Source organism: Ambystoma mexicanum, chromosome 7p, assembly GCF_040938575.1.
Source record: "Ambystoma mexicanum isolate Mex_15411 chromosome 7p, UKY_AmexF1_1, whole genome shotgun sequence".
Taxonomy (NCBI): domain Eukaryota; kingdom Metazoa; phylum Chordata; class Amphibia; order Caudata; family Ambystomatidae; genus Ambystoma; species Ambystoma mexicanum.
This window is the reverse complement of record NC_090939.1, coordinates 775,139,940-775,161,107: the sequence shown is the minus strand read 5'-3', so window position 1 is coordinate 775,161,107 and position 21,168 is coordinate 775,139,940. Positions and strand designations below refer to the sequence as shown.

Below are 21,168 nucleotides of genomic sequence, written 5' to 3'. Positions count from 1 at the left end.
AAGTTTTTGCTATACAAGTGCTGTTCTTTATGAAATGCTTCGAGATTATGCTGTGGGATGTCCGTTGTACTCAGTTTTAGATCATGGAGAATAAAACAGACATTTTGCAAACTTCCTGAGTAGGTCTTATTATTCGGTATAAGAGTTATTCTCTGTCCCCTCCATTGTACGATGTGTTGCCTCAATTAAAAAGACCATAGCTTACTCCACATCGGGAGAGGTAGGCAGGAGCCGCCTCTCCAGCGCCTAGAAGCTTGCCCAATACATGGGGCACTGCAGGAACCCCTTGCCACTGCAGCAACGAGCCGTCGCCTTTATTTGAAAAATAGATCGAGCACATCCAAAATTCTTTTTGTGCACCCTGCAAGGCAGCTGTGCCCAAATCAGGGAGATTACATCCCTTGCAGCGTTCGCCCGACCCCCTGTGGGCCACCCCCGCCATTGCTTACAACGTAGTCAATGGCCGTCACTGCCACTGCAGCAGCCTCGGCTGCATCTGCCTGACCAGCCCAATCTGCCTGGTCTCCACACTGATTGGACGATGCGCCCCATTTCCGCGCACCACCGCCACCGATGGGCGGAAGCCAGAGCACGGAAGCTCCCCACAGAAGGGCCACGCAAAAAGGGCCTGTTTTATGCCTGTCGTATGCATGCCGTATATGCCATTGGCCGGAACCCCTGTTGGCTATTCACGGACCCTTAACCTGCGAGTACTGTGTCCCAGTCCTTATTTGGCCCCCTACGCTATCAACGGCCCGCCTGACTCTAACTACCCAACTTCCATGCATACTAGGAGCTGAATATCACCCGACACAGCAACTCCCTGTTGAACTATATTCTGCCTCAGTTGCTATACGTCTATCTGACGAGGCTAGGCCTGCAACACCACTTGCTTTTATAAATACCATATGCCAGATTGCACTATGCTCATCTACTGCCATCCTTGTCATTCAAACATTTGCTTACATATTGCCTAATGATCCTTACGTGCTCCTCCAAAGTACTGTTAAATCCCTCACGGTTGTATATTATGTTTATATGGACGCACACTGCCAACCCAGACACCCTGCAGATCTATTTCCTCACCCTTTATCATGACTACTATTACCACAGTCATGTTAGCCTGCTGTCTAGCCATTAGCAACTTGGACTATGCGCCTAGGGCGCCTTAATCTGTTAGCCTTAAGCAACTCAACCTGATCCTGGTATCTGTATACCTGTACTGGCACCATGACAGCATTTAGCCTGTTAGTAGCATTTTATGGTCTACAGACCACTTTTGATTGATTTATGTTGTGCCTTATGGTCGCCTTCAGACCACATCTGATTGTCTTGTATTGTATTGTGCATTTGTTCATGTACCTACCCTGCCAGACTAGCTGAACTTCTCCCGTGAGTCATTGACTGCATTTGCTCATGTACCTACCTGCCAGTCTAGCTGAACTTCTCCCTTGAGTCACGAACTGCATTTGCTCATGTACCTACCTTGCCAAACTAGCTGAACCTCTGCCTCGAGTCATTGATTGTATCTGTACATGTAACCTACCTTGCCAGACTATCTGAACCTCTGCCTTGAGTCATTGATTGTATCTGCACATGTAACCTACCTTGCCAAACTAGCTGAATCTCTGCCTTGAGTCATTGATTGTATCTGCACATGTAACCTACCTTGCCAGACTAGCTGAACCTCTGCCTTGAGTCATTGAAGGCATTTGTCTATGTATCTACCTTGGCCAGACCACCTGAACATCTACCTTTGAGCTTCTGGTTGCTACCTGCACATGTATTCACCTAGCAAACTGTACGCGGATTGCCTTCGCTTGGAGGATCCCACCTCTGGCCAGTGCAGAATCCCTCCACACACCTTCCAGTGTTCCCCCACTCCATTGCACAGGCGGTTAGGACACTTGGCTCACGATATGCGGCCACTGCCATCTGCCAACCACCCAATTCTTGCTACCATCGTAGGGTTCACCATTGCCACATTGCTCTGCCCCCCCACTCCTAGCACTGCTAAGACCAACCACTGTCACGCCACCCCACTCTCTCGCACCATGCCCCTTAGCAACCCACACCTTAATGACCCTGCCATATGGCTCCAACACTTTGCCACCAAACCTACACCTAATCAACCGTGCACGCTCCAAGTCAGGAATTTCAGATTGGGATCCAGATTGCCTCGTGCCCTTCATGCCGTGAGCATCCAGCACACTCACAAACACTCCCACTACACAGAACATACCACCATCCCCTTGTACCTTCTCTGCAAAAGAACTCAAGGGCGCCCTCATCAATGCAAGATCTATCACGGCCCACGCATTGGACATCTCCGACCTTATCACCACTCAAAACCTCAACTTCATAGCCATTACAGAAACCTGGCTACACGCTGCCTCTGGCCCACTCCTTGCCCTCGCCATCCCCATCGGTTACTCCATCACTAAAGCGGACCGTCAAACTTCATCTAAAGGAGGTGGAGTCGCATTTATACACAGAAATAACATTACACTTAGAACCATCCCCAACATTGAGCTCAGCTCCGCAGAATCCCCCCTCTGTGAAAATCACCTTATCGCCAACTAACACTGCCACCATCCACCTTATCTATAGACCCCCAGGTCCACTTGGCTCTTTTATAGATGAGATCACGGCCATCCTGACCGTCAATACCAAACCTAACTCGAAGTTATAGCTTCTAGGCGACCTTAACCTGGGCCTTCTCGACACTAAGGATCACTTGGCCTCTGAAGTAGCTACCACATTAGCTAATTTAGGCTTCCAACAACGCATTGACGAACCCACCCATATCAAGGGCAGGACGCTCGATTGGATTACTGACCTTAACTGCAACACATCCATAAGCTCCAACCACGCCTGCGCCTGGTCCGACCATCACATTATCATCTTCCACTTACCAGCGACCAACCCCCACACTGCGCCTACCATAGCTCCAGCCATTCCCACCAGGAACAAAAAAGACATCACTAAGGATAAACTCCTCCCTCTCATCCTTCCCATCCTGAACAAATGCGTGTCCATGGAACATAATGACCCCAAGCTCTAGTAGTCATCTTCAATCAAACACTGCTTACAGCCATTGACAATATAGCAACACTCAAACTACGGAAAGCCAAACAGGCCCACCTGAACTCTTGGTTCACACCGCAGCGAAGAATTCTAGGCAAAGAAAAACATAAGGCTGAATCACTTTGGAAGAGTCACCCATGTGACCTTAAAGATCGCCTCATCATTACTACCCCTAACTACAAAGAAGCGATCCTACAAGCCAAAAAGGAGACCTATAACCAACGCATCGCTCAAGCGGAATCCAACACTAAGGAATTATTTAAAATCCTTAAAGAATTGGAATCACCATCCCCTGCGCCTGACACCTGCACTAAAGACAGTAAATGGTGCAATAACATCCAAAACGCTCTTCTCACTAAAATTACCACTTTGCAATCTAAAATTAACGCTAAACAAAATACCCTACTCACCAACCTCCCCACCAAACCTTCCTATACTCCGATGGCCTCATTTACTCACACCCCTTTTAGTTTCACCCCACTCACCATCCCCGAGGTCGAAAACATCGCAATCTAAAACCCTCCAATTGCCAAGGTGACTCCTGCCCAGCACCTATCATCAAGGAAGCAGCACATGACCTTGCTCCCTTTATAACTGCCTTCATTAACTCCTCATTCCGTACAGGCACGGTACCTAACAACTTTAAGGACGTGTGGGTTGTCCCCCTCCTAAAAAAACCGACACTAGACCCTGAAATACCAACTAACTATAGACCTATCACCACCTTACAGTTCCTACTTAAAATACTTCACAGAGCAGCTTACTTGCAGATTCAGAACTACTTAGAAGCCAATAACCTCCTTGGCTCAAGACAATCTGGCTTCAGACCTAAGCACAGGACTGAAACAGCTTTACTTGATCTCAAAAGTCAAATTGATGACCTTAAAGACAACGGTAAATTGGCCCTTCTACTATTACTACATCTATAAGCTGCTTTTGATTTGGTCAATCACCAAATAGTATGCAGGCATCTGAAGTCAGCGGCCCACTTCTCTGACAAGGCTTCCAACTGGATCAGGTCATTCCTTGACAATAGGCACATGAGTCTTCTCTCCTGCCGCATCGGCTGATCCCACACCAGTCCATTGTGGAGTCCCCGCAGGGTTCTTGTGTTCCCCTACTCTCTACAATGTCTTCACCAAACCTTTATTCGACGTGCTTGACTATCTGGGTGTCACCTACACTAACGACACCCAGATACTCCTACCCATCACTGGTGACTACATTGCTGATTCCAAAGCCCTTCATGACATTTACCTTGTCATACAGGCTCGGATGGCCCAGCATGAACTGTGCCTTAACGATGACAAGACTGAGCTTCTCATTTTAGGCACACAACAGAGACTTAACAAAATAAGTCACCTGTTCGGTTCCTTCAACATTGAAGGCAATCTGATTAAAGTATCCAAAGACACCAAAACTTTGGGTATATATTTGGACGCCTCCTTGACACTCACTAGACAAACCAATGCAGTGGCCTCCGCATCTGCTTACACCTGCAAATTGATCTCAGCCTTCCGCCCTTTCCTCACGGCCCAGAACTGCATCACCTTGGCCAGGACCCTGGTCATGTCCAAACTGGACAACTGCAATGCATTGTACCAGGGCACCAACCAGGGTAATCGTAATAAACTCCAGACGACCCAAAATAATGCCATTAGAGCAGCCCTTAACATCCCCCGATCCTCCCACATCTCAGAAACCAGGAAGAACCTCAACTGGCTCTTAGTCGCCCAAAGGATCTCCCTGAAAGCACTGGCCCTCACCTACAAATGAGTCAACCACCAGGCTCCCTCATACCTAGCCTCGCGCTTCACTCAATATACACCAGCACGAGCACTCAGATCTGCACAAAACCAAGGTCTTGCGATCCCTAGATTTAAGCTTCAATCTGCTGGAGGCGCTAGCTTCCCTGTCTTGGCAGCCAAACTTTGGAACACTGTACCACTCCTGATCAGAACCTACCTTCATTCAACCAATTCAAACATAAAGCCAAGCTTTGGCTAGTTACTTCCTACTAACAACTGCTCCTCTTTACTGAATGGGCCATCTGGGACCCTACATGCACTGATGATCGTTGCCTGATTTGTAATGTCTACTGTTTACTTGTTGCAATTTGTCGGGACTATCGTGATGCTATGTAATGTACTGCTCCCTTACCTGTAAATATAATGTAACTGCTTTACTAAGATATGCGCCCGGTTGCCCTTGGGCCTGGCCTGCGCTATATAAATAAATTAAATACAAATACTTGGTAGCATGTTGGATAGTTAAAGACCCATCGATCAATAGACTAGTATTTTGGACCATCGGGCACCCGCTGCCATCTAGCCGGAAGATTGCGAGGTTTCCTGTGGAGAGCGGCCGATCTAGAAAAATTGCAAGTAAAATCGAGACATTGGGATGGGTCCTTCTTTGACGAAATCCTTCCTGGTTTAGAAAGGCGCTTTGTGGATGGAAGGCGATAGTGGTCGATGGTTCGATACCGAAGGCCTCAAGCTGAACTAACGAATGGCGAGTAGCCTAAGAGGGATGGCAAACTGAGGAGATGGGATTGTGGTAATTTAGAAAGTAACAGGTGTAACGCTCACCTGGTATCCACAGGGACGTCTCCCAACTTGGTTGGACCGCTCCTGACCTGGGCTCACCTCCCCCATGTTCTTGTTCTGCCGATGATCTAGTCTGGAATACAGGAGTTCTGGTTCAGCCCACAATCTGTCTCTTTGGGCTCACCTCCCTTTTGAACCCCAACAACCTCCTTAGAGTTTTCCTCACCTTGGATTTCGGTAAGATGCGCTCTCCGTCCTGCAATTCCGTGCAGAGGTGTGTCATAAATGGGGCGCTTCGCTGCCAAGTTGCTTCAATGGCGCGGGCCGAGAGTCCAGCCCTGCTGCGACTCAGTTCTTCAGGTAAGTCGATTGTTCTTAATTATTGTCCGTAAAGGTAGTCATCCTTGTTAATGTCCTCCTCTCTTAGGTGCAGAAAGGATGATGAAGACGTCAAGCTGGTTGGTAGGGCGGTGCTTGAGATGGTACGTGAATCCGCAGAGCGTGGCGCAATGTGCGCTTTTGTTGCTTTGTTAACCTGTTTATTCTTCTCTTGCAGGCCGCCGAAGTGTTCTGGATGGTGAGCGGCCGGGCGGATGCTGAGCAAAGAGTGGATGTTGTCCGGACCGCCATCGAGTAAGCATGAGAGCCACCCGCCTTGTCTTTCTCTTGCATGTTGATGAAGGCTGGGGTGGAACAACTAGGCAGCGAGATCCGCTCAGGTAAGCGTGCTTCCAAATGATGCTTGAATGAGGGATGCAAACGCTTACTAATATTGTCTTTTTCCTCCTACAGGTTGCTGCTTTCAAACGAGGACAAGCTTCCGAGGTGACACTGGAGCAGACGACAGGAGCTGGACTGACAAGCAGGTAAGGATGAATAATGGTGTTCTCTTCCTTGCAGTCGCAGGCCAGGAATGCTGTGGACAGATCACGGTTAACGTCACGCTGCGAGTGCAGAGCAACGCGAAGCATGTGCTGCAGCTCGGGCGTGGCTTAAATAGTCTCCAGGTATCCCAGATGCCTTCAGGCATGACCACACCCTGGATGCTAGACCTCATGGTTCAGTTCTGAACTAAACCATGTGGGGGCAGCCATGTTGTTCCATTCCCATAGGGAGATCCAGCTCCCCCTTCTGCCTTATGAGCCTGGCACCAAAGGCGCCAGGACTCACTCTAGGAGAGTCGTGGGGGGCATGATTGGGCCCTTGAGGCCATGCAGGGACACCGATGCGGCCCAGAGGCCCCGAGTACCAGGGCCTGGGGCTATGGCCATGACAACCAAGTTTTTTGTGGAGAGCGTGAGGGGGGGGGGGGCAGGACGGGAGGGAGAGAGGGAATCCTAACCAAAGGGGTTCTGGAAGAGATTATCTCACACTCCAGAGTAAAATAGGCTACATATAAGGATAATCGACAACCAGTAATCAGGGTATTATTAGGGGCGGAGATAGAGTGATCACTTTGGATTCATGTGAAGAGTCGTCTAGTCTATTTGTGTATCTGTGGTAAATGAAGGTGTCTAAGAGCTACAATTGTGTAAGGAAAACTGAGAAAGGGTCAAGGAGACAGTCTGTCTAGAGAAACTGGCGGTAGCGACCCAGAGGTAGAATGAGATTGTTGAAAAAAAAAGGGGTTTTGTGCTACGATCGTTGGAGCGCGCCTATATTTGTTGTTTTCATCAAAGTAAATTTGGAAACACTGGTAAGTATCGACAGGCAATTGAGACTTGTCACAATGAGAGACATTACTCCACTGATGCATTTATGTAAGATGTTGCCAAAACACATGCCCAAGCTCAAACAGTACAGGGCAGCATGGGTGAAAGGCACGGCAGACGAGGCGGATCATTGTCAAAGGAGTATTGCAACACATGACCACATACTTGCACACTGCATATGTAGGAAACAAAAGTAGAGAAAAAGTTATCTATTTTAGAATTTTTGAAGATGTAACAAGGAGCGGATCCGCCACCTGAGGAGTGGATGATTAACTAGTCTATAGAGGAAGGCGGCAAGCCTTCTGCTTCCCGTGCCTCTGAGGTAAAATGTGATAGCACGGAAGACATAGGATTATATCTGTAGGATTATATTCGTTAAAGGAACTGAAAGGGTGACAGGGTATAGTAATCAGATATATGAAATGCTTGCTTATAGTAGTGATGATAGTCCAGAGGAGAGGAGCTCTTTAAGATCTTACAGGATAAAGAGGAAAAGCAAGCAATGGAATGTATCGACAGACATAGAATGAGAGATCAAGAGATGGAAAGGAGAGAAGGATAAATCTGACAAAGTAACGCTCTTACAGAACGAATGGATGGGAAGACAGATCTTGCTATAGCTAGATGGGAAGAGCAATGAGGAAGCCAGGCAAAGGAAGATCACAATGAACAGGATAGGAAAGAAAGGGAACGAGAAAAGAGATTAAAAGAAGAATACAAAAGGAAGAGCAGGAAGCAGGGAGGACAGATGTATCAGGAGGAGCAAGAAAAGAAAGAAGAAAGGGAAGAGGAGCAAAGAGTAGGATAACAGACAGAGCAATAGAAGATCGGGATAGGCAAGAAAGGAAAAGAGAAGAGGAGGGAGCACAGAAAAGAAGAGAAAAGAATACAGAGACTAAAAGAATAGAAAGCGAAAAGAGCAGGGGTAAGGAGAGACAAGATAAGACAAGAAGAGGAAAGAGTTAGACGGGAAGCAAAAAAGCGAAGAGAAGTGGATGAAGAATTAGAACAAAAAAGGAGACACGGGAGCCCAATATAGACCACATTCAAAAGGAATTAATGGAGCCAGAAGTCCAGGGGTAGTATAGAGGATTTCCTCCAGTTAGAGGGAACGTCAGGGCTATCTAGAATAACTATAGAAGAGGACTTTGAAATAGGAAGCATCAGAGATAGGCTTAATAAAGCCCATCAGGTTTTAAAGAGAAGGTGGCAAATCGGGAAACCGAGGGAAGGGAGATCAAACCCTAGTCTTCCAATCATGAAGAAAAGAGAATAGTCCATTCAGTCTTCAGCATAGAGCCTTGTCTTTAAGTAGACTGACCTTAGGTAAGGGTGAAGGGGCTGAGAGTCACACTAGTTGGGGACTAGATATGCCAGACAAAAAGAAAATCCTTCAGTTTGAAAAATGTAAGCTCAACTATGGTTTTAAGGACACAAAAAAAGTTTAGATATTATAAGATCTCACAATTTGTGTTGCATCTTTCGAAGGGAGAACACACATCAAGAGCCCAGTACTTGGGAAATTATTTTTCAGTCGGCCTCCACTTCTAAAATGTCTGAACTCCAAATGACACACTGCACTGAGGAAGGCCAAGGTCTTCTGAGTGAGGATGCTGGCCTGGAAAAAGGATTAGGGTTCAGTCGTTTAAGAATGAGTACTCAAAACAGGTAACAGGTAGAATATAATTTTGTATATAACTTGCAAAGACCCAGAAAGGATTAGTGATAGTTAACTTCCTATTGGTAAGCTTCATACATGTAATACTAATGAGTCTGAAAGTTGTTGGCGAGGAATTTCGGACAAAAGGGTGCATTAGCAATGTAGCATTACTTCATACAGTCTTGGAATGCCCGACACTGAATGTGTTTGGCTTGAAATCAGTTCTAAGATCATGATAATCATGGTTTTGGAAATGTGGATCCTCTGCCAAGATAAATGTAAACAGAAGTACTCCCTGAAGTCAAGGAAATGACTGTTAGTTGAACTTCTTTTGCTGCCAGCAATATTGGTCATTCTTGCCCGATAGAAGAAAAAAAAAAAAAAAAAAAACAGCCGCTCTGTGGACCTTTGGCTTAATATCGTTCGCCACATTTTAGCTAAGGAAAAAAAATACAGTAAAAATATTAGAGGAATGAGGAAAACTATAGTCATTTGAAGCCCCTTCGAAGGAGGTCTGTAGTCTTTTAGTGCCCAATCGACGAGTTCCCAGTAGAGAGTTTGATTATTGTCTGATGTTTTTTAGGAAATAAAATTGAAAAAAAGTTATATTTTAAAACATATGATCAATGAAGACCAATTAGAAAAATATTTTAAGTTGCATAACGTATCTCTCTCAAGTCAAAACCAACCGAGTTCTGCCCAATATGAGTAGGGGGTCTGCACAAAGCAAGGAGGTTTTGGGTAAAACACCATTAATCTCAAACCATGCAAGACTTTAGACTAAGCAGTGCCAACCACAAGTTAAAGGGTACACAACAAAAAAAGAAATGTGCAGGCTACCAATACAAAACAAGTAATTCCAAGTGCGATGCCTCAAATATTCCCAATTAGCAAAACAAACATCTTACCTCCATATACCTCAGACGTGGAGGCTAGAAGTAGCCGGGCTCCAACACGTTTTGCTAATCCTAAAACATAAGGAAAACGTGATTACTTTAGATGCAGAAAACAATTTTTAAGATTTTAGTTGCAGTCATCTGTAAGACTCAAGAAATGCTTGCTTAACCAGAAAACATTCCTTTGGACATCTGGTTTAATCTCATCTTCTGACTTTGCTCAAAATGCAAACATGCTGATAGGATTCCTCATTTCTCAGTAGGCCCAAATCCATAGAAACCGCACACATGGATTCAGGGTCACCGCTTTTAAAATAACAGGTTGTGAGCCACTGACTTAACATTTATGGGGTCTGTGACCCACTGTCACTCAAAAGCTTAAATATGAATTACACTATTTTTATCCCCTCAAGCACCTAGTAACATGGATGATCCAAATGCACACAACACAGTAAACGTATTGACCTAATTTAACTAGAGGTAATGTGGTTACATTATATAAACCAAACAAAACGATTAGACATACAGCACTAGCCACACGGGTTCCTAAAACTCCTTGAATTATTCAGACTAAGAATGTAATAAGTCCTAGTAATTAGCACCAATAGAGTATACTATGATACATAAATAACCGCAAGGGAATCCATGTAACAATGCACTTCCAAAACAAGGATATGATACAGGACTTTAAAATGTATATAAAAAAGGAGCATAGCTAAAGTTATAGTCTTTGGACCTAAACTCTACGGACCCAGAGGGAACTCATGGAAAACAATGCCTTGGTAAATAACTGCAAAAGTGACTTACAAAAGAGTTTAAGATGCGTTTGTAAAGTTCCCCAGAAATACAGGACACAGTCCATAGGCAGTTGTGTGTCGCGCTGAAAAGGCTTGGCAAGTCCCATTCTACCCCAAAGATAGAGACGTCCGCAAAAAAGAAAAAAACAGGGGACACCAGAGGAGACCCTCTTGAAGAAAACCAGGGCCAGGTCAGAGACCTAGCAGCCCCATGAGGAGGCACAACAAAGGAGGGTTTTATCCCCTCCTTTGAAAGTCAATGGTAAAACGTGGTATGAAGATACCTGCAGAGATATTCACAGATGGACTACCGAGGGCAAGTAGCAATAATAATCCACCACCCCAAGGCTAGGAGATGGGACTCAAGATCACTTGTCCCACAAAGGAAGTCCCAGGAAGGTGATCCTTTGCAGGTATCCGGTCATTCCAGGGACTTGAACGCCAGACCAACTATGACCTCATGCAGCCACACAAATACAAATCTGCCACCCTAGCATTTGCACCCACCAGCCAGAAGTGAAAGCAACTACTGAGGTGGATCCAGAAAGACAGGCAAACCATGCAAAGCAGGTTACATCAGCACCACGGAAGGCAGTCCACCAGCAGAAGGTACCCACGAGGAAGTCTATAGTTGGGCGACCCTGGGCCCCCAAATAAGGTGAGACATTGGAGAACCAATACCCTTCCAAGTGACAGCAGATTCCAACACCAAGACAGCACAGCCAAGCAGTAAAAATGGGAAATAACAGTAAAACAGCCCAAAAAATGGAAATGGTGCCACCATGAGAAGTCTGGCTCAGCTGACCAGAATAAGTTTGTGGGTTAAGCAGGGTGGGGGAGAAGATGAGGAAGGATGTCAAGCAGCCAACAATCTGAACCAAAACCAAGCCCAGGACACACAGTCCATCTAGTATGGGCAGATCTGGTCCCAATATTGCAGCAATGGCACACATGGTAAAATATCCTCCAGTAGGCAAGTCAACCTGCTTCTCTTGAAATCCTGATAGTTCAGTGCAGTGGTAGGAAATAAGATAAGGGGCATAAAAAAAGGTTTTGACTGGCAAGCACATCAGCTCCTAAATGCCACCGCAGACACTGGACCTCCTCCACAAAGTATGCTGCCCAGGAACTGCTATAGACTAGTCCGAATCACTTCTGAGGCTGCATGGCTGGGCTCAAAGTTAACCCATGTGTGAACAACTGCCATTTCAGGCCTACATTGTGGTTCCCCTGGACAAGGGAAACCCAAGAAACAAAATGGACTAGGGTGGTTCAGACTAAAACCACAGTGGTACCCCAATGGGTTACAAAAAAGTACATTTGTCTACCAATGCAATACTTTTGCTTTCTCCTATGGCAAAGTCAAAACTAAATTACAGCTGACGCCAGCCTACTCCCCAAACCCAACACATGGTCAAATAGTCACCATTGGGTAAAAATAGGTGCTTGAAAATGCACCACTATCCTACAGGCCATATGGGATACCACTTAACCTATAGCAAATGTTGCAGTGGTGAGGACACTTCAGTAAATGTCCCCCATACTTCAAAATGTGCAATAAAAACAGCATCTATTTGAGGGAGGGGGCAGCAGAGAGGGGTGGAGGGAGGCAGAGAGAGGGGGAGGGACGGCAGAGAGAGTGGAGGGGGCGGCAGAGAGTAGGGGGAGGGGCGTGTCGGGGGTTGCTGTTGGTACCCTTGTTCAGAGAAGCATTGCCTAGCATTTTGGTGCTGGACTGCCCCTGGGCAGGACAGACTGATATGCAGGGATATTTCTCCTTTGTGAAAGAGACAGTGAGCTAAAAGACTTGGTTGAGACTCTCCTGGGGGCCATCCAACCAAGAACAGGTCAATGGGCCGTCTTCATGTTGGTAGAGGGACTCCTAGAACCCCCCCTTATTATGTAATAGTTTATGACGAGATTATTAAGAAACAGTGTCCGTTATCATCCCCATTGATTGTAATTTTTAAGATTTAAATCTTCTGCCAACAGCCTAATGTATAAGCTTTTGGGCAAAGGCTATTGTTTAATTAACAGTCAATCCAACTTTTTCAATCCTTCCTTCATATTTAGCAGACAATGGGCCTCATTATGAGTTCGGCGGTAACCATGCCGCTATTGGCGGCATGGCTGCCGCCGAAATCGCGTTGGGGTCCAGGTCCTCAGAATGAGGACTTACCGGGCCATTCAGAGTTCGGAAGGCCCGGTAATTCCTCCCTCCAAGGACCCGGACTCGGTCCTTCCCCATTCCCATTTCAGCCCCCATAGGGCTGAATGGGAGAGGGAGCAAACAACGGGCCATTATGAGATGGCCCGTTGTTTGCTCCCTATTCCCCTCGCGGGACCCGGTAAGCATGCCTGGTTTTCCCAGGCGTGCTTACCGTGTCCCGCGAGGGGAACTCGTAATGCGGTGGTACGGAGTGAACGGCGCCGGCACCTTTTACGGCGCCGTTCAATCCGTGCCGCCAGGGTCGTAATGAGGCCCAATCTGTTGCAGGGTGCCTCTGTATAAGCTGAATGTTGAGTAGAATGGTAAAATGACATGGAATCTACACCAATATGAAGGTTCCAGCACTTACTTAGAATTTCAGTTGTTTAGAAATCCAACCACAGTATCACTTTTGAAATTAAAAAATCTAATGCTAGATGGTCCAGAAAAGAATTCATGATCATACAGTATGTACTCCAGTTGTAATTGAACAGATTTCACAAATATCGTTAAAATACACGAACATTAGGAATAAAGAAAAACATAACCCCACACTTGAGAACTCAACTTACCCAACATGTTCAATGTCCCAATAGTGTTGGTCTTCAGTGTCTTGATTGGGTTATACATGTAATTAGGAGGAGACGCTGGAGACGCCAAGTGGTAAATCTGGTCCACTATAGGAGACACACAATTAGCAATAGTATGAGGAAAGATAACCAGCGATATAAAAAAAGTGTACATCATATACACGGGCATAAAAAGCATAAAATAGAAATGAACAAAAGACTATTCTATATATAGTTATTACATTTAACTTTAATAAATTGAACATAAATCCAAATGAAATATTAGTGAAATTCAATATAAAATATGTAAAAGTTATTAAAGGGTATAACCTTAAAACCGTGGGTGCTTAGTAGGAAACTTAGTGTTAGGAAGAGTAGGGGATGGGTACCTGGAAACAAAAAGAGGGTGGTGGCAGAGACTGCTACCTACTCTATTCTTACCCACATATGGTAACCAGGGATCCCTGGGAGTTAGGTGGTCTGCCTATGCCTCCATATCATCATTAGATTTCTGTGCAATATGATCACAAATGCACACAAAATCCTAAATCCCTACCCACGGTTCCCAAATTGTAGTCTGCAGAGAAAATGTGGAGCACAGTGAATACGGCTTGTAAGTCCCTGTCCGTGGGGCTCCATAAGTCACTGCCCTGCAGTCCGCTTGCCATGTGAAGGCCCACATTTATGCCCCCCTAGATGCAGGAAGGAACAAGTTACTTACCTCCAACTCCTGTTCTCCAGCCGGGATTCACAAGCTCATGAATATTCCCAGTCAGGCTCGGAATCCTCAGTTAATAAAAAGCACCTCAAGCAAACAGGATGCGTAGCACCACTTGGCCGAAAAGGGACTCCTCCCTGGAATCCCCGTTTATGCAGTACAATCTCGTGAAGGTGTGGGTGGACCTCCATGCAGCAGCCCTGCAGATGTCAGACAGCGATAGCTCTGGTGGCGTGGGATCTGGGCTGGCCTGGAAGAGGCCTGTTGGCCAGACAATGACAGTGCATGACACAGTCGGGGAGCCACCCCCTCCTAGAAAAGGTACATGATGAAGAAGAAGACCAGGCGATATTGTGAACACCCATATTATTTCGGACCAATTCCTAGTGCTCCAATAATCAATAAGTATGTCGAGAGGTACCTCAAGTGCTGTACTAAGCCAAAGAGAGCTAAATTGACAGTATTGCCTAAAGCGACGACGAGCCAAAGCCACTGACGTTGTTGGAGACACGACATTGCAGCTTTAGACAGGAAGCACACGTGCCATCTAGACACAGACACTCGAATACATGAAGAACGCAAGCATACAGTTCTATAGTTGGAGGACAGATACTACCTATACATACTGTCATTGCTTTTATTATTTTGTCATTAGTTTAACACAACAACGCAGAAACCGCTAGAAGCAAGAGATCCTGAATAAAGCTTGCAGATGCATATGTGTAATTAACCTTATGGAACTGCAGGAGCACCTATGGGACCCAATTAACCTTATGGAACTGCAGGAGCACCTATGGGACCTGCCAAGAGTCCAGTGTGACTAACATATGGAGAATATAGAATAGCACTCACATGTGTAAGCCACGTTATGGCTTGGGAAAACTACAGCAGGCCACAAGGCTCTCAGCAAGAGCTGAGCTGGGGTGAATTCATGCTGGACAAGAGCAACGTGAGAGACTAGTCCCGCTCCCAAGGCCACCAGATAGAAACGACTTTCCATTCCCTGAATGACAGTAACACCAACTGCAGGAAATGCAAATAATTCAGAGCAGCAGAAGCTTCAAATCACAGGCTCTGAACATGTGACCCAACTGACTCAAGATGATGAATCAACACCAGAGCTGGGAAAGAGTCGATCTCACCCCACCAGACAGAAGCTTGCAACAAAGATGATACAACGTGAGACAAGTGTTGCACAAGATGAACGAGCACTTATATAGTCTAAGGTGGCCTAAACAAGTTAAAATGCAGATACAGTCATTCTTATTACCATAAAAAGGTACACCAAGAGCTGAGAACCATTGAAGATCCCAGGCCTGGGGAGATCAACCTTAGCCAATCACAGTCCAGGCTCCTAGGGGTGAATAGCTATGGGCAAGGATCAATGGTAAGACCCTCACACTGCAACATTGTTTAGAGTAAGTAATTTGGGGATGACCCAGGACAGCCACCCGAATAACTCATAAAAAGGGACTATATAGGTCATTAGAATCCCAATGACCAAGCCCAGATGGTGATAGGTTTTCTGGAGTAGGGCCCAGGTTGTGACATCACCATGATGCAATCAGGATACAAAACTGCCGAGCAGTGCCAGCACTGAACGCAATTATTGATCCAGACCGACAGCAGTTGTCAGTGCAAGGGAGGGTACCGAGTATTGTTTAGTAGTGTCATAGCATCGTTTAGCACTGTTCTAGTGAGTAGGGACAGGAGCGGAGGTAGAAGTCCTTTTTCTGTGTTTAGCGCACATTCGGTCTTCGAGGTTGTTAGGGAGAATTCTCATAAATGTGCTAATTCCCTCTACCTTAGAGATCTCCAGCAACTTTGCTTGATTTTGAGGACTGATTTTTTTTTAACCTGGAGAGAGTGAGACCATTTTTCCCCCTCTGTGTTTTAATGCGATTGTGTACTCTGTTACATTTACACCTTCAGTGCAGTGCCACAGGGAAGTCTTTCAGATTTCCCAAAGGTTTAAATACCTTCTCTGGTATAAACTACTGTTTCCCAGAGTAGTAAAGTGAAATTGACTTTACTTACATTTGTAACTTTCTAGACCCAGCACACCACCTTACAATAGGGTGCTGGAGGGGTTACTTAGTATCCCCTTTGTCTAGCTTCTCAGGTAACATTTTTATGTTATCCTTTCCTCACTGAATGGCTGGTGGCAGTGGTTCACTTTTTACTACTATGGGATTTTACCGCAGGCTGCGTTCGCAGTCACGGTAAAGCACCCATGGGTAACATTTTTGTCAAAATGGCCCCAGTCTTTTTTCGCCATTTCTTTGTGGAAAGGTCCTTCTTGAGATTTACTCTGTGCGCCAAAGCAGGTTTGGTCGCTTTGTTCATTTTGTCTTTGGCGAGCTTCACAAGTGAAACCAGCCTCTGGCTCCAAGGTGTCTAGCAGGGGCAGGAAGCGAGAGAGGTGCCCGAACCTCCCTGTGCTTAGTCTCATAGGAGACAGGAATGCACTCCTAGATGATTGGCCAGCTGGCTGTCCGGCAAGGGCAGCCACCCTGCTAGGTGACAGCTAGGCTGGAATGAATGGGAGCAACCTGCATAAAAGGTGAGGCTTTTTGGCTTGGTAGACAGTCGACCACTGGAAGAAGGAACCCAAAGAACTTCTTAAAGGACACTTGCTGCAACTCCTGGACCGATGGTTTTCCCAGTGAAGCACTGCTGCTGTGCTGAAACTCCAAATTTGTATCGACAGAGAAGCTCCTGCAAGTACGACTTCTCCCTTTGAGTTGATGGGACCAATCAACTCCAAAGTAGGCCACCGGGACAGCTTCTCAACACTGGTCGAGTATCCACTGCAGTCGCCGCTGGAACCGGATAGCCAGGGAGAGAACCAACAGTTTGTTTGTGTTGCTTTTACGCTGGCCAAGAGCTCCAGGAAGATCCTCCAGACTCCCAGGAAGCAGGACTGACCGAGCCTGAGCCCCAACAGAGTGAGTGACCCCAGGAGCAAGGAAAGCCCATCTCGCAGCCAGGAACCGCAGTGTTGCCATTTGTGGTAGACGTGAGGAGCTGAAACACCGAACAGCCACTTGTTTCAAGTTTGCTGGTTGCGAGCGGTGACCGTCTCCTTGCAGTGCAGGTGTCCCCAGGAGTCCTCCCTCTTGTTGTCATGATGCCCGCTCCCGGGGAGCCGGTTCAAGCCCTGCGTCCCTGAAAGCGGACATCCAGTCCCCAAGGAAGGACCCAGCAACCCCATATAGGGGCCCTTTGGACAGTGTCCTGGCGCCTATGGCGCCAGGCTCATAAAAGACATCAGTCCTGGCGCCATAGGCGCCAGGCTCATTATGGGAGTGCTTGGGTGCACTTACCTGATGCAGACCATGCTGCAGGTTCCCGGCCTCCTTGAGGCCTGAAAGGAACTACTTTACCTGTCGGACTAATTTACCATCCGGGCGTGGTCGGGGAAGGATACATACCTGGAACTTCTTCCAAGGCTATTTAAACCCCACCCGAACAGCCACACGTGCTTCGCGTTGTTCTGCATCTAGCAGCTGGACGCTCACCGTGTCTGCTCCTGCATCCTGACTTCTGCCACGCCTGCCAGCATCCTGGATCACCTGCAAAGGAAGAGAAGAAGAGAACAGAAGAAGGAAAAGTCCTTACCTGCTAAATCCGCATCCCGGAGACATCTCGCCGACAATCCTGAAAAGTAAGACTTATTTAAAAGCTCATCGCGTCGATCGCTGCAGCGCCGCATTCCACTCACCTTTACAGGGCGCCTCCATGTTCAGCAGCGATCATCCGGATTCGCATTCACGCCCCAGCGCCTAGGGAGAAAAAGACCAGAACAAAAGGTGAGAGAGAGAAGGGAATAAGGAAAGCTAAATCTCCATGTTAAGACTTACCTGTTGATTCATTCCCTCTTCATTTCGGGTCCGCGCCGCATCCTGGCATTTCCGGACCCCGGCCCCCAAGGGGAAAAAGAGACATCAGCGTTAATGAGCGAATGAAAAGACATTACCAAAAAACGCTCATTAAAGACTTACCTGATTTCTACAAGGATTTCACCTCTCATCTCAGGTCGGTGCCTGTTCCCCAGCATTCCGTACCCCGGCCCTATGGGGAAAAAGACACTAGCATTAGTACATTAATGCATGGACACAAGGGGAACCTCTTATCAAAAAAACTTACCTGGAACCAAGCAAGTTTGGTTCTCACCAATCCGAAAATCCAGTGAAGTAACGCGCCCCTGCATCAGAAGCAGGATGGAGAGCTCGTCCTTCCAGACCCTAAGCTGAGATGCTACGAGGAATCACAGAAGGGTTTCGAGGAGGGTGAGAGGGGAAAGTGGGAGGCCGATTGCATTACCCCGCAGGCAGTTAATCCCCTATTTTCGTCTACAGAAGGATACATCTGCGAGCCAGACAAGCCAGATTTGGGGGCCCGGTCCAGTCCGTCTTCCGAACGCTGCGCATCACCTTAGAAGAGGTCACAGCAGCGCAAACCAGGCCAGCGCCTCCGTGGGAGTCAGGTGAGCGTAACAGAACGCGAAGCCTTCCTACAAATTCCCACCCAGGCGCTATGGAAAGTTCTGAGACTGATCAGTTGGCCCAATTACTGGGGGAATTACGGGCCGAAGTACATGCCGCTCGTCAAGAGACTAATGCCCTCAGGAGGGAATTAATAATATCAAAGGAGATAACTGATGACCTGGCCAGACAGCATTTGCAAGGTCAAGCTGGGCAAACTCCTCTACCCGGTTCCGGAGGGAACCCCGCTCCTGTGGTTTCCAGTAACCCTGTGCAGATTAATCTACCTGGAAACATGCCGCTGGCCCCACCCGAACGCTTTGCTGGAGACCCGGGTGTTGGTCAAGACCCATGCTAATCCCAAGGGAGTTGATGTCTGTGAGCCTATGAAAATTGGAGGGGTTAAAGGACCCTTAACTCAAAAAGAACGTGAAAGGAGGCGGCAGTTAAAATGTCTTTATTGTGGGAATTCTGGACACTTTCTACGAGATTGCCCGGCAAAACCGCCCCGAAAGGCGGTAGGAGCCGCTGATAAAAACCATGAAGACTGTTTCGGGAAACGACTCCGCCCGACAAGTGTAGGGGTCCGCTTGCCGAGCTTGAAAACTAACTCTCAGACCTCGCATTTCATTGTGCCAATGGTTCTCGTAGATCCAGAACAGCCTAAGCGGTTGCATGCAATAAAGGCATACATCGATAGAGGGGCTATTGGAAACTATGTGGATCGTGAATTGGTCTCTAGGATTAACATCCCTCTCCGTCCTAAAACCAGCAAAGATGTCATCACCACAGTCGATGGAACTGAAATTGCCTCTGGACCGGTAACACATTCCACTACTGAGGTGACTCTTATTGGTCCCGACGGCCATCGGGAGGGTGTTGTGTTTGATGTAATCAAGGCTCCACAGTTTCAGGTTATTCTTGGAATCCCTTGGTTAGAGACACATAATCCTCGAATTGATTGGCGAGCTAAGAGAATAACCTTCCCGGATTGTACACAAACCTGCTACCCAGAAAACCTGAAGATTAATCTAGCATCTGTAACCTCTGCCTACATGCAACTACCTCCGGAATACCAAGACTTTCAGGACGTCTTCCAAAAGGAACAGGTCAACACGTTACCTCCTCACAGATCGTACGATTGCCAAATCGATCTGGTGCCCGTTGCACAACCCCCTTGAGGCAGGATTTATGCCCTTACCGAACCTGAGAATCTGCATTTGAGACAATATTTGGATCAATACCTAGCTAATGGTTTTATTCGCCCGTCAAAGTCCCCGGCATCCTCGGCTTTGTTCTTCGTGCCCAAAAAAGAAGGCGACCTTAGAAGTTGTATCGATTACCGCGCATTGAACCAGATAACGGTTAAAAACCGTTATCCTCTGCCTCTGATCCCTGAACTCCTTGACCAGGTGAAGGACGCTTGCATATACACCAAGTTAGATCTCTGGGGGGGTTTATCATCTGGTACGAGTTAAAGAAGGCGACGAATGGAAAACTGCCTTCCGTACTAAATACGGATTATTCGAGTACCAGGTGATGCCTTTCGGATTGTGTAACGCGCCGGCTGCCTTCCAATACTTCATGAATGATGTCCTTCGGGAACTCATCGATGTTTGTGTTGTCGTATATATCGATGACATTCTGGTGTACTCCTCTTCGGAATCTGATCACAGAAAACACGTCAGGGCAGTACTTGAAAAACTGCACCAACACAAACTATTTGCTAAATTGGAGAAATGTGTTTTCCATACCACAGAAGTCGAGTTTCTAGGTTTCATCCTGACACCCAAAGGAGTCCGAATGGACTCAAGAAAAGTGGATGCCATCCTTAAATTGCCATCACCTAGCTCTGTAAAAGGAGTTCAAAGCATGCTCGGTTTTGCCAATTTCTATCGCAGGTTTATCCCGGAATTTTCACGCGTGGTACAACCCATTACTGCACTCTTGAGGAAAAATAAACGTTTTGAATGGTCTGAAGAAGCCGAGCAGGCCTTTCAGGATTTAAAAGCTAAGTTTACCTCCGCACCTATATTGAAACACCCGCTTCCAGATCTTCCTTATGTCGTCGAGACTGACGCATCCAGCCTAGCCATGGGAGCTGTCCTGTCCCAAAGAGATCCCGAAACCAACCAACTGCATCCCGTAGCATTTTGGTACAGAAAATTCTCGGCACCCAAGGTTAACTATGCAATCACGGACAAAGAACTGTTAGCCATTAAGTCCGCTTTTAAAGCCTGGCGGCATTATCTGCTTGGCGCTCGACATACCATCACAGTGATCACTGATCACCGGAATTTACAGTATTTGAAAACCGCCAAGGCTCAGTCATCACGGCAGCTCCGATGGGCTTTGTTTTTCGCTGAATTTGATTTCGTGATTACCCATCGACCTGGCTGCAAGAATGGCAAAGCAGACGCCTTATCCCGAATTGGAATGGGAGAATCTGATACAAACTCAGAACCAGTACCAATAATTCCCAAA

General features: G+C 46.8%; 1 protein-coding gene across 3 annotated transcripts in view; it reads right to left on the bottom strand.

Moving 5' to 3' along the window:
* UXS1 (UDP-glucuronate decarboxylase 1) overlaps positions 1–21,168 on the bottom strand; it is a 474,798-nt gene that overhangs the window by 277,778 nt on the left and 175,852 nt on the right. For all 3 annotated transcript variants that reach the window (XM_069636899.1, XM_069636898.1, XM_069636900.1), the window contains exons 7-8: positions 13,483–13,587; positions 9,917–9,976 (exon numbers count right to left, since the gene is read on the bottom strand). In XM_069636899.1, the coding sequence (XP_069493000.1) occupies positions 9,917–9,976; positions 13,483–13,587 (165 nt within the window). The remainder of the gene's footprint in view (positions 1–9,916; positions 9,977–13,482; positions 13,588–21,168) is intronic.